Raw genomic sequence first — 16,745 nt, 5'->3', positions numbered from 1 at the left:
TAACATAATGTGGGAAGTAATTGAAAGATACACCATTTTATTACAGTTCCACTTTGTCAGCTCGTATGATATTTCCAGTCATACGAGACAGACTGGCTTTTATGAGAATTACTGGGTGTACAGAGCCCTTGTGGCAGAGGCAGTAACTCATGACACTGTCACATTCCAGAGATCTTTTCACTGCCTTGTAGCAGCTACAGCCAAGGAAGCAAAGAGATATTTGCTTCCATGTATGCCACTACAAGACCCCTCAAAAACATAGTTTTAAAAGGGAGCTTCATGTTTTAAGGATTGCTCTTTCGCCCTGTCAATAAAACTAGAAGTCAGAAGGATTTAGTAACTCATTTAAATCTGTACAGTGAATGAGCACAGCACAGAAAAGTGTTCCAGTGACCACAAATCAACTGAGAAAATATTTATTAACATAATGCTTTTATCTGCAGATTCACCTTTTGCAAAGATCAGCTTAATTACCTGATTTTTATAGATACAGAAACTGAAACAATTTACTGTTAAAGATTGCAATGTAAAGTAAATATCTGGAAGCAAAATAAACAATAATCCCAAACAACACAGCTACTTTGCTAATGTTTATTTATTAATGTCTCTCCATAATTTTACTTCCTGCTTTTGTTTCCATGGTTTTGTGAAGCAGCATCAGAGACCAAACTTGTTTTCTGAGAAATAAGCCCCTGCATGTTCTTTACGTGCCTGTCAGTATCAGACATATATCATGTTTTCAGACCTAGCATGAAAAAGCGCAGTAATCTCTGGTTTTCAATGCAGCTTTAATTCAATTTGGATATAATATCTGTAATAACATTTCCTTTACTTCCTTCCATGGTACCATCATAGCACATCTTGTATTCTCAGGTGGAAGAGCTAGATAGGCTAATCAGTATCCTCCATCGGTAATGACTGCCTCTGCAGCGCTCCTCTTTTCCCCCTAATGTTAGCATCATTGCGCAAGTGAAGAAAATATTTTCAGCCACAAAATGTTGCTGCCATGCAGGTCTGATGACACCATTCCCTTCATTTCATACAAGGATAATCCAGTCCAACTCTTAAATGAGTGGCCCATACGGGGACTGAACAACCTCGGGATTATTAACACCATTCTCTAACAGCATCTCCCTATTTTTCAGTGCATCTTCAGGCGGCCCTTGCAGCTCTGAGCCCCTCCATCATGTCTGCTCCCCCGGTTCAACAGGCTGTTTACCCAAATGCTGCACAAGAAAAATGCCTCTGATGGTAGCAGCCAGTCCTTGCCCTCAAGCACACCTGATACTCAGTTTTTCCTGGAACAACACAGGTATTTTAACTGAACCCGACTACTCCTGTTGGAAGGTTTTAGCCTGTTCCAGCATTCCCTAAATGAAAGGTGCTCATCATCTCCAGTTCCTCCCTTGGGTGCAATGAGTCACCACTAAATTTCTCCTAATACTGATACCCTTATCTACCTGCTCCATGACAGCTGTTTCCAAACAAGATCCATGTCACAGGGACAATGCTAGCCTAGCTGGAAGGAATTTTAATCTCTGGACAACTGTTAGGGGCTCTAAAAGCAACGCTCATCTCAAACAAGGAGTTAATGTCTTTGTTTTGAATGAAATTAACTGCAAAAGGCCACTTCTTCTGTAGAGAAATTCTGCCTAAGGTATGGATTAGACCTGCTTCCACAAGGGATAGCTTGCATTCACAGTGGCTGCCTCTGGGGTTCTTGGGATCAGACTAAATTCAGACTTTTGCAAAAGAAACTGCTCCTGGACATGGCCCTCACAGTGGAAAAAAAGTAAAAGTATGTATTTGTTTGAAAAGATCATGTATTAATAAATCCTCACATTTATGCATGTCAGAAATATTAAAAAGCCATAATCTCTGTTTGAAATTCTTGTTTTGATTAGGATGCCAGTAGCAATACCAGGACTGAGTGCATTCCTTCATTTCTACCACACAGTCTGCATTTGCAGTCCGCAGGGTAGGCACTACCTTGTGCCAAGGGATATAGGAGGGAAATGCTCTGCACTCCTAAGCAGCACTGGATCCCAATTTCTTTTCCTCTTGTGCTCTTTGTTGTTCTGCACTGGATTCTAGAATAGACAGGTACAATTTTTCTAGCTTCATTTAGGCACCAAGTCAGTAGATCTGTACATAAGTCTAGTTTTGTGCTGCATTATTGCCTGTGGAGTTAATGGCAAGGAACAGTTCCTTTAGAGGATGAACTACAGAATATACCTTAGCAAGCTCATATCCAGCACCTGCTTTTCTCTTTCCACTGCTCGCGGAAGGAGCTTGGAGAGGAGTTCAGCCTTAGACAGATTCATCATCCCCTCCACCTTTCTGCCAGGAAGTGCTGACTACACATCCCTATTTTGTAGAAACTGTGTGGGAAAATCCACTGTTAAGCAAGGAGAAAGGTTGCTGCCCTTTTTCTTTTCTCTGCTTTACCTTACAGCATCCACCTCTCTGAATTTATGGTCATTTGAAGCCATACCTGTCCAAGGGACACTTTCAGAATTTCAGAAAAGCTTCCAATGTGTGATACTAACTCTGATCTATCAATGATGATCTCTTTTACAGATACTAATATAAATAAAGCCAATGTCTTCTCACTTTTTCTGATTTGCAGGTCCCAAACAATTCCCTCATGTTGGAGATTTCTGTTTTCTCTACAGACAGGTGCTGAGCTGTTCCTGATTTCTTTTGTGGAGCTCTGGGAAACTGTCCACAGCTCTTGCTTGTGCCCCAGGATCACAAGCACAGAGTGGGGTCCTCTGTTCTGTGCTTACCACATTAAGCACTGTCACACTGAGTCCCATCCAGCCCATGCAAAGGTGACACAGGAGCAGCAATCAGTGCTGCTCACATCTCTGAGTCACTGTGAGCACAGCAATGTTTATCCTCTTTCAGCATAAACAGGTTTGATGACTGTGAATCTATCATAAAAGATGTTTGCCCGCTGGGTAAATGTCTTTCTTCTAATTGTCTGCTAATTGGCAAACAGCTAACCCCACTTATTATCAAAATGCTTTCTCCAGAGAAAAGTCAGCCAAGAGTTTCATAAATGCTTTTCCCTCATCCTTTTTAATTTTAAAAATTGCTCCAAGTATCATTTGGTAGCTATCACCTAAGGAGGCATTCCGTTTGAGTTAATCAGCTCCTGCAAGGCTATCTGTGAACTATCTGAAAGTGCCTTAGCCAGCATCTTGCCTTCTGTGTTAATTAGCAATTACTGACCTAAAATTGTCACTTACCATAGGCATTTGTACTGACCTCTCAAGATCATCCACAAAATTAAAACTGGAAGAAGCCTATCTGGTCACTTACTCTATCCTCTATTCCTCAGAAGTGCACTTATTATTCATGGTGTGTGGCAGGGAATATAAGTGCAGGGTATGATTGAGAACACCGCAGGTAACTCATCTTTGAAATGTAAATACAATTAATGAGTATACCTGTCTTCCCCCAGGATCTGTCCTTGCCTGCTTTGTCATTCTGATTCTTCTTTCTTCTCTTTGATGGGGCTCCCAATTTTCTTTCCTTCCTTCTCACTCAAGACTGAAACAACATTTTGCAGAAGGATTGTGAGTGGTAAAAAGCACGGGAAATATTCCATGGATTTCTCAAAACACATGCTTTACTAGCATGCTTTTCCTATCTCATTTTGACCAGGAATGAGCTAAGTGTTGCCTTTATACTTTGGCATTACAAATCATTTGACATGAACATACTATCACAAGTTTAAAAAAAGAACACCAGCTTGCTTGCAGTGAAAGCCCACATTGGCAACATTTAGCTATAGTGAAACTGTGCCATTCACTAGCTGTCACAGACTGCCAACTAAAAGCATCACATTTCATACAGCACAGTATATTGTCCCAGGGAAAACCAAGAAAAATTATATGGGGACACACCAGGTCAACAGAGAGAGAGCAGCTCAGTTGGTCTCCAGCTCAGTCTTCAGAAAATTTATTCTTTATAACTGTATACAGTGGCTTGCAAAGAGGTTAAAACACACAAGAAAGACCAACACCTACTCCCTGTCTTGGGACAGAACTGGAGATAGCTCCAAGAAGGGGCCAGGACAGAGGTGGTGGCTGCTAGGAGACACACAGATGTGTGACCAGTGTGTCAGTGGTGACACTAAGTGCTTGTATTAGCTGGTGCCTCGATCCTATTTAAGAGGTGCCAAACCTGGCTCCACTGAAACACTACTTAAGGCTCAAATGATTGGGACAGTATTTGCTAACCCCAGGATTGCTGAAACAGAGAATACAAATTCTTCCAGAAGTTCAGCACACACACTGTACACAACTTTAGAAGACAGACAACTTGTTATAGGAATGTTTAACTGTTACTGGGGTCAATTTTCAGACAAGCAAAGCATCCACTGCTTTAAAAAGGAAAAAAAAAAAAAAACAAAATCAAAAACCTGGAATAGGTACCAGGGGTCCTGGTTAATTTGGACAGAAAATAATTTCAATTTTGATGACAGAGAAAATTGACTGAGCCAACTTCACAATGTGTTGAAGTTAATGGCAAACTATTTTAATCTTAGCCATTCTGTGAAATCCAACTAGTTCCTGACATGCACCTTACACAACGTACTACTGATTAGCCTTCAGGGTACATTCAACAATAGACATCAAATTGTTTTAATAATATTCCTCACAGGAGTTAACACTTGGACTTCAGAGACAGGAAATCAAGTATGAATGCACCATTCACCCGTTGCACTGCTGATCTCTGCAGAGCAGAGAAAGTTTCAACAGAAGTAGTTGCTGCCTTAATTTCTTGATCAGTTTTTTAAACCAGTTTCACCTCTGGCTTTCTGTGCTAGCATGAAGCTGCCTCCTCTGCAACCCCTCAGACACATTCAGAGCTTAAGTCCCACGTAGGAGGGAGCAGCTTGGAGTTTTCAATTCCAGCTAGCAGGAGGTGTCGCTGGATGAAAGCGAGGGCAATCCTCTCAGCACCCAATTCAGCAGCAATTCTAAGCAGGTCTCAAAAGATGAAATCAGCTGAAGAAATGGATTATCTAGAGGTTGGTCCTGTTCCAGGCAGCAGTCAGGAGTCTATCTGCACTGCCTCTTCTGTTTGATCTGTGAGGCAGGTGTGCCGTGCTCAGTGTAGGTCCAGTACAGCACTGTTGCCGTGTGTGTGCAGGCTCAGTTGGACTCAATCTTAGAGGTGTTTTCCAACCAAAAAGGTTCTGGGATTCTATTCCAGGCTGGAGAGGCAGCTGTGCCAGGAGATACTTGCTTGTCAGTCTAATGTTCTGTATTTTTGGTAAAAGGATTTGCATGGGAGCCCCATGAGGGGAAAACAATGGCAGAAAACTCCTTTTTGTTTCTGACAGCATGAGCTCAAGGGTCCCTGCTTCCTCCAGCAGAGCCCAGGACCTCAGTTCTGCATCACACTGCCTCTAAGCAAGAGCTGCAACTATCCCTAAGGGAGGGGAAGCAGCATCTAAGGCAGTGAGCCTCTAAAACACTCCCAGAAAGCGCAACACTTCCTGATCGTTATCACAGAATCTCTCAAGGTGGAAGTCACGCCTAAGGATCATCACATCCAACTCTGTGCTCCTCACAGGACAAACTAAACCACTTGACACAGAGCAACATCCTGACACTCCTTGAACTCTGACAGGCTTGGTGGCATGACCACTTCCCCTGAAGCCTGTTATGGATACAAAGTCAAAATTTCCTCAAAAATTACTAGCAAGGAAAGACATGTGCAGAGATTTATAAGATACTGTGCCCATTTGTTTAAATTTGTGTTCTAGACTGTGGGAGACAAGAGATAGAAGTAGGGTCAGGAGGGGGAAATGCTGGCTCTCAGGAAGAGTGATAGCCATCTTCTCTCACAGAAATCCTGTCATTATACTGTTTTTTCCAGCCTTGGCTACTCTTGATTCATCCCAGGTAGAAAAGGATAAAAATGCAACTTCAAGAAGTAGCAAGAACACCTACAGAGAGACTAATATTGGGGTTTCAGACCCCTAGACAAAGCTGCTGAGGCCTTTTGAAAGAGCAAGTTGTTCCTCTGCCACAAGAAACCTCCAATACAGCTCCTGCCTCTCCACCCTGCACAGCAACACTGCCCCTGCACATTTCACAAACCCTACATACATTCCTCTTCTCCCACATTAGCTTTTGGGGTTGGTTTCTTTTTGGGGGAGAAGTGTTTCATCATCCTTTGAACTCACGCTTTTACTTTACCACACACCATACTTTAGTAGTAGGGAAACCATAAAGACTGTTCAGCTTTTAAAAATCAGTAGGAAAGACGAGGCTCAGGACAGAGCAGGGCAGTTTTTATGTGCAGTAATTATGTCCCCTCTACAGTTGCGGCCTACTTTGCAACGAATTTAAGTATTCCTTTCCACTATCACTGACTAATTTAATGTTTCTCGAGGATCTTTTGACAGTGAAGACACAACATGACAAGTTACCAGTGCTGTGGATTTGGGTGACAAGCATATGGAAGGAAAAAAACTTGCATCATTCTACTTCTTCAGGAGCCCAGTTGAGCATGAAGCAGGACAGCACCATCTTACTGAGAATGAATCTGAATGAAAGCTGTGCATTAACACCCCACATGGAACCCTGATATCCTTGAGAACAGCAGCAGTATTTAATCAACTTCAGCTTTAAATACTATCTAGTAATAGCCTAAATTAGCATGGTGAAGTAATAAAGGGCATGAATTGAGTAATTTTTAGAGTACCACAGTACATAGACATGACATGTGAAAGTCTTGCAGCACAGGTAGCATTGGTTTTCTATTATTATTGTTATTATTATTCTGGGAGGTTTTTTTTCACTTTTTCTTGTTGCTTGTGTTTGTTTGGATTTTTTTAAACTTTAGTGGTGCCCTTCAGTGTTACAGTGTGTGGGATATCCCACCTTTCTGAAAGATGTCTACATCAAAGCAAATGAATGCACCTAGGTAGTCACAGACAGTGTAAAACACCAATTCAGCACTTTTGTTCATATTTTCTGCAATTTATTTTGCCATTTCAAAAACGTCCCATATCAGCTTAAGAGGCAAAAAAATACTTGTTAAAAGCTGAAACTTTGCCCCTTGTTAAAAAATAGTCAAAGGAATAAACTTTACCTGAAGAGCAGGTATGTAGGTTGAGGTAAACCCAAGAGTGTCAGACAGCAAGTGGACTTGCTTTGTAAAGGTATAATCCTTCTAAACAAGGTGTTCCATGTGATTTATAATCAGCACAAAAGTACTGCTCATCCACAATTTCAATGCAACTGCTTACAGAGTAAAAAAAAAAAAAAAAACAGAAAACATTTGGTGTGAGCACACCAGAGAAAACAGTGAGGCTAAAAAAAGAAGCCAGACAAACATGAAAATGTATAGATCAGCAGGCAGAACATACATGTTCAAGCTGGAACTCAGCAGAACGCAGGAAAAAAAAAAATCTTTTTCTTACAACCTTGTCCATCTGTGATTAACAAACAAAAACCAAGCACAGAGCATCTGTGTTCTCTCTTCTTAATGTCAGCTTACAAATACTGCAAAGCAGCTCTGATCCTACACATCTTCCAAGGCAACGTGTTGTCTTTCTGAAAGGCCAATGCATTTTGTATGGATCTAAAGATGGATTTGTGGCTGTCAAACAATCCATCTGGTTTCTAAAGCTGAACAAACATTGTTTCATTAAATAGTAAAATAAAAATATTTTACTTAGACCCACATGTAATCAAGCACTGACAAGTAGACATTTGCAATATCATTGGAATTTTGCTACTGCTAAACCTTAGCTCATGCTGCCTTGCCTTTTAGAAGTTATTCTACTGTGCCAGGTCTCCTTTAAAAGCTCGTTCTCAGCTAATCTGCGCATTGATTAGTGAGTATCTGCTGGTGTTCTAATACAGACACAAGTAATTATCAGTTAATTACCAATAAAAGCTGAGACTTATCGGTAATCACAGTTTTGAATATGTATATGCAACATTCTGTGTATGACTTTGGGCATCAGTTAGAACATCATGTCATCTAGCCCATCCTCCATGAACTTCTTGTAAATTGCCATAAACTTTGCAACAAATGCTTCCAGATGATAAATGGCTTTGCTGCCCAGTTGCAAGCGGTGTTCATAGAAGGCTGCCATCTGTGCAACTTCTCCTTTCAGTTGTCCATCACAATTATTTAGAAGTTCTGTCAGGAGACCCTAAAATGGGAAAAAACAGGGCACTATTGGAAAAATTAGGTATTTTTTGTTAAGAAGTTAACCTTGTTTCTCTGAAAATAGCCAAGCTATAACTGAGAGTTCCCTCATTAATCCAAGAGAAAAGACATTCAAGAATCACTTACTGGAATAATTTATGCCTTAATAAAAGAAAATTAATTAACCCCATTTCCAAAAACTATAACCTCTACTACATGTAGGCACACGGCCTGAGGAGAATTCTTACCAAGACAGCAAGTGTATTAAAGCCACTTAACTTCTATCTTGACAGCATCAAGCACAAAGAGAAACAACATTAATAAAAAAACAAGAAAAGGGTTATTTAGAATTTAAGTGTCTCTGTCTGTATTTATGAGCATATTTACATGCAGACACACAAGACAACTTGACTGCAATACTTTAGTCATTATAAAACCCCAAAACACATTACTTTAGATTAGAGACAGCAATAAAATCATTGCAAATCCATCTCGATTAAAAGAGCCAGGATTAAGTGAGAAGTATCTCTAGACCATTTCAAGTTTATCAAGAGGCAGTGCGTAGAGAACATGCACCTCTTTCCTCTAAAGCACAGCAATGCAGGATCCACTAACCTACTGTAAGAAAAGAAGGTTAAAGAAACGTCTAAGTACCAGAACCACCAGAAAGCAGACAGAAATTAGTTAATGTGAAAAGAAATTATGTCTGAAGACAAAGCAAACATTACTAGGTTAAGTTGCAAACATTATTTTTGATCTTTGTTCTGCTCCAGCTGTCTTCACCATCCTTTCATCCTGCTTAAAATAAAAACGGCACATCCCACTTGCTTTTTTCCTCCCAAGGTGACATCTATCTTTGAACAGTCCTGCTGGCCTAGCATCCTTCAGAAGACCTTTCCACAAAGGCATAGCAAATACTGAACTTACAACAACAAAACTTTTACAAAAGAAAACAAATCATATCAAGATTAGCCCATAGACTCATATAATTGTTAAGGCTCTGCGAGACCACCAAGATCATCAAGTACAACCTTTAGCCAAACAGCTCCATGCCCACAAAGTGCCATGTCTACTCATTTTTTTAACACCTTTGGGGATGGCAACACCACCTCTTCCCTCGGCAGCCTGTTCCAATGTTTAACCACTCTTTCAGTGAAAAAAATTTTCCTAATATCCAACTTGAACCTTCCCTGGCACAGCTTGAGGCCATTTCCTCTCATCCTATTGCTAGATGCCCGGAAGAAGAGACCAATCCTGAGTTTGCTAAAACCTCCTTTCAGGCAGTTGTAGAGAGCAGTAAGGTCCCCTGAGCCTCCTTTCCTCCAGGCTAAACAATCCCAGCTCCCTCAGCCCCTCATTGGACTTGTGCTCCAGACCCCTCACCAGCTTTGCTGACATTCTCTGGATACAGTAAAATATATCTACATTTAATATAGTCACTGAGAAGGCCGGAGAAGTCAAGGGGACTAAGAATGTCCTCTTTTATTTTTACTCAGCTATGATGCCATTGTTCTTTGACCACAGAACAAATTTTAGTCTGTTTGGAAAGGACACAGCTATTCATCAGTATTTGGATAATTTGTGATGTTTTGGTGTATTTTTTTTAAAAAGCTTTAGTTGAGACTGCCACAGCATTAAAATTTGTAACACATTAAGAGCTAGATAGTTGAATTACCTTCATTATAATCTCAGGAGGGATGCAGTGTGTCAGGAGTTCATAAAGCCGTCCACGGACTTCTAAAAGCCTGTTGGAAAGACACCACAAAATATGACAAGTATGACCCCAAAGCATACTGACTTATGTGTTTTCACTGTTAGTGAAATACACTGCAGGAAAACAGGCAATCTGTTGGCGATTGAAGCACGGACCCAGACCAGCAGGGGATCTGAATCGTTTATTCAAAGCAGTGAGTTGGTTTTATACACTTTTCTAAGGCACAGTATTTCTATATATGGCGTGACCTATCCCACATTGCCACATCAGCAGCACACTTTCTCAATGTCCTTCTGTGGGATGATCACTCGCTGTTCACCTGTCAGTCAGATCCCGGCAGGCTCCTCTCCGTAGGGCTCTGCCGTGTGACACCTCCTCTCCCCAGGGTCTGGTGCAGACAAGCCTCTCTGTGTGCTGCCATGTGCTCCTTTGTGCTGCCATGTGCCTCTGCAGGCAGGTTTTACAGCTTGTAACTCAACTTTATTCCATCTCTTCCCACAGCAATCCAAGCAAAGTTTCCTTTCTTCTTTTGGTTTTGTGTGTTATTTTAAAGCCAAAAGAATTGCATGAGTCAATTTCAATTCAAAGGCTCTATCACCTTTTATTCAAAAGATAAACGACACATACTCTAGTTACAATGGTCTCAGTTAATCTAGAAGCTACAAGGCTATTATAACTTGCCTCAGGATTGTTTCCCTTTAATTCTTCTTCATATCTAAGTTATTATTCATGCTTAAGACTAGTGAGGAGACATAAACAATTTATTAGAGCCAGAGAGTTCCTTCATGCTGTTTTTCTGTCTTCATTGTTTATAAAAAGGGGTAAGACAATTAGGTGGCAGAACTGACACAATTAGCCAATGCTCAGCTTTTGATAACAGGAGGTCAGATGCTACAAGCATTTAAATTAAGTGACATCTCAAGCAAGTAATACATGGAACAGACTAAAAGGATCAGACTGTGGATATGATACTGAGATGGACACAGGGGTCATCTCCTGATGTGCTAAAAAAAAGCAATGATTTCTCACTTTCAGTTCTTTTTACAAACATAATTATGCTAAAGATGGTCAAAGAAAAACTTTAAGTAAAACAAACAAACAGAACCACACCCACCCACCATCCCCCCACCAAAAAAGACAGAAAATACAACATGCAACTGAGTCTATGCTCACTTTTGATTACTAAGCTTCAACAGGGAAAAACAAGTTTTTCAGTTCCTGACACTCATTCAGCCTTCTCTGGCAATTTTAAGGCTCAACTCCTCTGGCTGCAAAGTACCAGCTCCAGCAGAAATAACAGAAAATTACACACAACTAAAGACTCACAATTTTGAATACCACTTTTTTATTTAGGTTGCAGAGTACACCAAAAGCATAATTTATATCGCTAAACATGAGCATTCACCTACCTTTGTGGTGTCTGTTGACCAACAATAGCATTTGCAGTTTCTCTCAAATAAACTTCCCAGTCCATCTCAGGAATGTCTTGATCAGCAGTAAAAGGATACCTACAAAATAGTATCTTTTTAGAAATTACAATCAAAGCAAATTGTTACCTATTTTAACAAGGCCTTAAAAGCAAGGTCATTTATGTGTCTGACAGTATAATTTACATTAATCTTTGCAGTGACTTACTGTTGTACTCTGCAGGACTCACACATAAGCAGTGCTTTCCGAAGGTTCCTGCCAGATTTCTCTGCAATCCTTTGAGCCAGTTCCTGAGGAAGAGTCAGGCCTTCTTTCTTACACACACTGGACAAGACATGGCAGATCTGGACAGAAAACAGATAGCAGGGAATACAACACTTAGCAAAACTGTTCAGCACCTATAGATTCTCCTGTTAGAAAGATTTCTGGACCAGAGATGGACCAGTCTTTCATAAGCCATGCTTGGCAAATCATCCAACACAAAGGAAAACTAAGTCATTATGTGAAACTAAAATATTTCATAAGTCCACAGCAAGAACTTATCTAACAAGAATTTTTAAGTAACTTTTTTTGCTTCTGTTTCAACATACATCTTCAATGCTGGGAGCAGGCACTCGTACAGCCAGGCATCTGCTTTGAATGGGCCCTATAATTTTTGACATTGAGTTGCAGCACAGGATCAACCTGCAGGTCGCCATGTACTTCTCCATTGTTCTTCGCAAAGCATGCTGAGCATCTTTAGTGAGTTTGTCAACTTCTGTTAACAGCACCACTGAAAAAAGGATTAAACATAGTGGGGTTTTGTATTAATATCAAATCTTTCTAAGAAAAAAATACTTTTGACATACAAGCAATAATACCAAAATAAGTGGTAACACATAGTAAGGGCAGCATGGTTCCATAGGCAGACAAATAGAGATTAAGATAACCTGTGTGCCTTTTTGACTGCACAACCTTCATGCAATATACAGGTACAAACAAAACGGTGAACTGAAATCTCTGAAAAAAACCCCACATTTAAAAAGCATTTTGACTGGTTTTAACTGTTTTACTCACCTTTAAAATCCCGTTGAGTACTTGTCTCAAGCTGTTGGGACTGTGCCACTGTCTTCAAGAGCTCCTGAATTACCACACGGTCATTGTTTCCCGCGTCACTGTACCCGGAGTTTGAATAAATCTTGTTTTAAAACAACTTTATATTGCATATAAAATACATCTTCCTTAGGTCAACTGAATGAGCAAGAATGCCAAAAGAATTCAGAAGCTGCTGAGTTAGAATTAAGCTAATACACATACACATCATTGAAAGTTATCCCCTCTATAATAAAAACAACCCAAAGCTTATGCAGGCACAACTAGATTAACAGCACTGTATTCAAACATAGTAAAACCACTGTCAAATGTTTTATTAAGTCATTAAAATAGAATTTATTTTCTTCAGACAATAAATCTCAACTTTTGTTACCTACAATTTGAACAAGGACACACAATGTGAACCTTTTTACACATTATGGAAAAGAACAATTAAGTCTAACCACATAATAGGATGCCTGACTCAAAAGACTGATGTAAATGCTGGGGTTTGTTCTGCAGAGTCCTTCCCAGAAATTAATTTCCTCTCCCTTGTTAGCCACTCATCCCACTCCATGTTACTTGAGATGCACTTGACTTCACTGTGTTATGATTCAGTCAAACTTCACAGGCCATTGCACAGAACAGAGGTTTACTGTCTGGCCACACATAAATGTGACAATTGCTTCATCACTTAAAGCCTATGAATCAGGATATTAATTCTTAATCAAAACTCAGCACTTTTGTATTTAAAATTGAAATACCATTATTTTATGTTTCTAGCTCTAAGAACTCTATACAGAGGAACGGGAAAAGTGTTGGTAGTGTCAGGCTATCAGAGCTGAAGACTGAATGGTCACACATTTGGTATCACCAAAATGACAGATTCAAAACGGTGATTACCAATAAGTCTCAGCTTTTATTGGCAATTAACTAATAATTACTTGTGTTTGTATTAGAACACCAGCAGATACTTACTAATCAATAAAGAGATTACCTGCAGAACAAACTTTTAAAGGAGACCTGGCACAGTAGAGTAACTTCCAAAAAGCAAGGCAGCATGAGCTAAGGTTTAGCAGTAACCAACACCTCCCAGTACACAATGACATTCTCTCATTGTGATTTAAAGCAACATTATGAGGTTTCAGGTAAATACAAATATTTACTTTGGGTCTGGGAACTATCACCAGCAATTTCACAACTGCCAAAGAAGATGTAGACAGCTCCCACTAGAGCTTCTGTTGTTTAAATCAACATCTGACCTCAATCAACACAGGATCCACAGTATTTTGTGGTGATCTTTCCCATGCTCCAAACACTTTATTCGGAGAGTTATTGGGTAAACCTTGCTTACTTTCCAAATTCCTTTATTTTTGTATTTGTGAGAGAACTAACAATATGGAGGTGTTAGTTGCAATACAAGTTCTAAATTTCAACTGAAATGGTGAAATCTGTGAATCCAGAATTGTTTCTCTTACCCAGTCCTCAACATCAACATGCTTATGTAGCACATTAAACACAACGTTATTGCCTTTATACAGCAACCCAAATTTTTGTTCACTTAGAGTTGTTCAATTAAAAATCCTCTCCCTGCTCTCATTTGCAGACCAAACCCATAAACCATTATCTGACTTGCTCAGGCAACAAATCAGGCAATCAGTCCCTCGTACCTCCAGGCTGAAGGCACTCACAACATGGTCAGTGGCTTACCTTTGAAGTGAGCCACTTTTACTGCACACTTACCTTGGGTTAACTTCAAGGTGATAATTACTCGCAATGGTACTAATTTCAATCTTCTTCTTAGAAGGTGTCTGCATACAAAATAAGTGCATTAAGTTTCAGAAAGCGTCCTAAAAATCTCTTACAGCTTACAACTGGCTAAGGCACAGGTAAACCAAGAATCTCAGAGATCAAAGAACTCCTGAGACATAGACTTGGTTATCTCCTATGGTCCCAGCCCCTCCTCCAAAGCGAAAAAAAGGGGGCTGACACATCATCCAGCCTGTAAAATAGCAACAGCAATGACTATGATAGCACCACCTAGAATGTGTTATTGCAAACTCCAGTTACTCCAGAGCTTTGTCAAAGAAATCTCATTAATGGAATCAGCCGTTCATCAGAAGTGACTCTATGTCCACCCAAAGAAAAGGTTTGAAGGCAAAACCACTGGACAAGCCCAAAGAAGCTATTTACTTCTGTTCTCAAAGGACTTCAAGTCTATACTTTGTTTGCAGAAAACACTAGTATTTATATCACCGTTGAATTTGGGTCAGAACAGTTAAGTATATTCTCTATTTCTAGCATTCAGTCTAAGAATATTATTTGTTCCAGCACTGAGAACTAAAAGGCAAACATTAAATAACCTATTTATCAATAAAACTTGATAATCCCTTGCTGGTCAAGCCTTCCACAGCAAGAAGGAGGCAATAAAGCCTTTTAATAATAAACACTTAAATGCCTAAGACCAGGGCAGAGAGAATTTAAATTGATTTTCTGTTTTTGCTAATGCTAAAGCTGTCACTATGAAAATGAGAAAACAAGCTAAAACCTGCATATATGCAAAAACCAGTGCTAAAAAATCTAAAAAATTACCTTTATTTTTACAGACAAATGAGAGTATTAACATTTAATTAAGAGCTAGTTTACCACAAGAGATGTTATTGTCGAAATTGAACTGTAAACAATAAATAAAAAAAGCCACCCTGAACAATAAAAACCACACCACATGAACAGCCAAACAGGCACAGAAAACAACAGAACCCCACTAAAGAACATCTGGAAAATAATTTGTTCATATAACCAAACTAGTATGATTAATTACATAAAAAAGGTTGAAGAGATTGAGAGCAAAATAAAAAATTAATTTTTAAAACTCAAATAAATACAAAGGCCTCACAACAGAAATATGTCAGTATTTGCACATTACTTCACAGCAGATGGGAGACTTATTTTTTTTACCGTTATACTCTGATGCTCAATCCTCAGTTTTTCCACTCCTGCACCATATAATTCCCTTAACAAACACATTATTCTTGTCTTTTTTCCAGCTCCTGATGGTCCATACACCAACAGATGAGGAAAGTCACCACATTGAACCTGAACAAAAAGCAACAAGATCAGTTAGCTACAAAGGTATTTTCCTTATAAAAGCATTTATCCTTCCATTTTCACCCAAGTGTACATTAAATGACTTTTCTAGCACCTAGAATTAAAACTGCTGAAATCCTTTCCTGCAGCAACATTTCCTATAGAACACCATATATTTCTGAAGGCCATGTGCAACTCATTTAACTTCAAACACCTCACTGCTCGAAAAATACCTCAAGAAAACCAACTACAAAACCCCACTTCAGCATTTATATGCTTCCCATGGTTACTAAAGTGACAGCTGCAAGAAACACACAGGAAAAAGGTTAGAAACACACGGAAAAAGGTTTGAAACAAAGTCTTAAGCAGATACATATATATATTCAGGAGTTTATTTCCTGAAAAGCCAAAAAGCATGACTTGGAGCACATCTGACCATACCCCCCAGTTAGCACTTATGCTAGTTAGACATCACTAATCCCTGAGAAAGTGAATGTGCCAGTCGGCACATCTGGCAGGAAAAGCAGTCCTTTCATTCCCAGCTGCGCACCTTCAGAATTTCTGCTAACTTTAGGCAAACAAGCCAAGCCCTGTTCCCAGGGACACTGAAACCAGCAGGAAGAACATGTGCACACCACTCCTGAAAGAGTGATTCCCTCGCAGCTTTTCCCTCGGCATCAAGGCCTCGCTCCCAAGCAGGGCGCGATGCCGGGACACCTTCCCGCGGCACGGACGCTCCTCGGAAGGCCAGGGCCTGCACGGAGGGAAAGCTCCTGATCCCGGCCGCACAGGAGCAGCGTTACGGGCCCGGAATCCCAATTACAGCATGGGTCAGGTTGGGGACCATAGTGGCCCAACCTCCCTGCTCAAGCAGGGTCATCCCAGAGCACAGGGTATAGGATTGCATCCAGATGGTTCCTGACTCTCTCCAGTGACGGAGACTTCACGGCCCGTCTGAGCAATCTGTTCCAGTGCTCGGTCACCCGCACAGTAAAGTTTTTCCCCTTATTCAGGCGCAATGCCGACTCCGGGGGGATTCTCGCTACGGGGAGGAGAGGACCGAGAGGACCTGGAGTCCGCGGGGCCCCCGGGCAGAGCCCGGCGGGGAGGCCACCGGAGCGCGGCGGCGCCGGGCAGAGCCCGTGCCTCACTGACCAGGTTGCGGAGCCGCGCTGCCTGCTCGCGGTGGAAGTCGAGGCGGGCGAGGGGCTCCGGGCCGGTGCTTGTCCGCCCACAGGCTCATGGCGCTCCAAAAGCC

At 40.6% G+C, this 16,745-nt stretch overlaps 1 protein-coding gene across 1 annotated transcript; it reads right to left on the bottom strand.

Annotated features, from left to right (window-relative positions):
- Positions 1-400: 400 nt before the first annotated feature.
- RFC3 (replication factor C subunit 3) lies at positions 401-16,745 on the bottom strand. Its single transcript, XM_039566436.1, is given in 10 exon segments — positions 401-8,191; positions 9,863-9,932; positions 11,311-11,409; positions 11,537-11,673; positions 11,920-12,101; positions 12,386-12,483; positions 14,144-14,211; positions 15,359-15,496; positions 16,643-16,693; positions 16,695-16,745. Coding segments are annotated over 10 exon segments (1,071 nt in total). The 5' UTR covers positions 16,731-16,745; the 3' UTR covers positions 401-7,999.

This window comes from Corvus cornix, chromosome 1, assembly GCF_000738735.6.
Source record: "Corvus cornix cornix isolate S_Up_H32 chromosome 1, ASM73873v5, whole genome shotgun sequence".
Classification (NCBI taxonomy): domain Eukaryota; kingdom Metazoa; phylum Chordata; class Aves; order Passeriformes; family Corvidae; genus Corvus; species Corvus cornix.
Note: the sequence above shows the minus strand (reverse complement) of the source record. Positions and strands in the feature narration are given on the sequence as shown.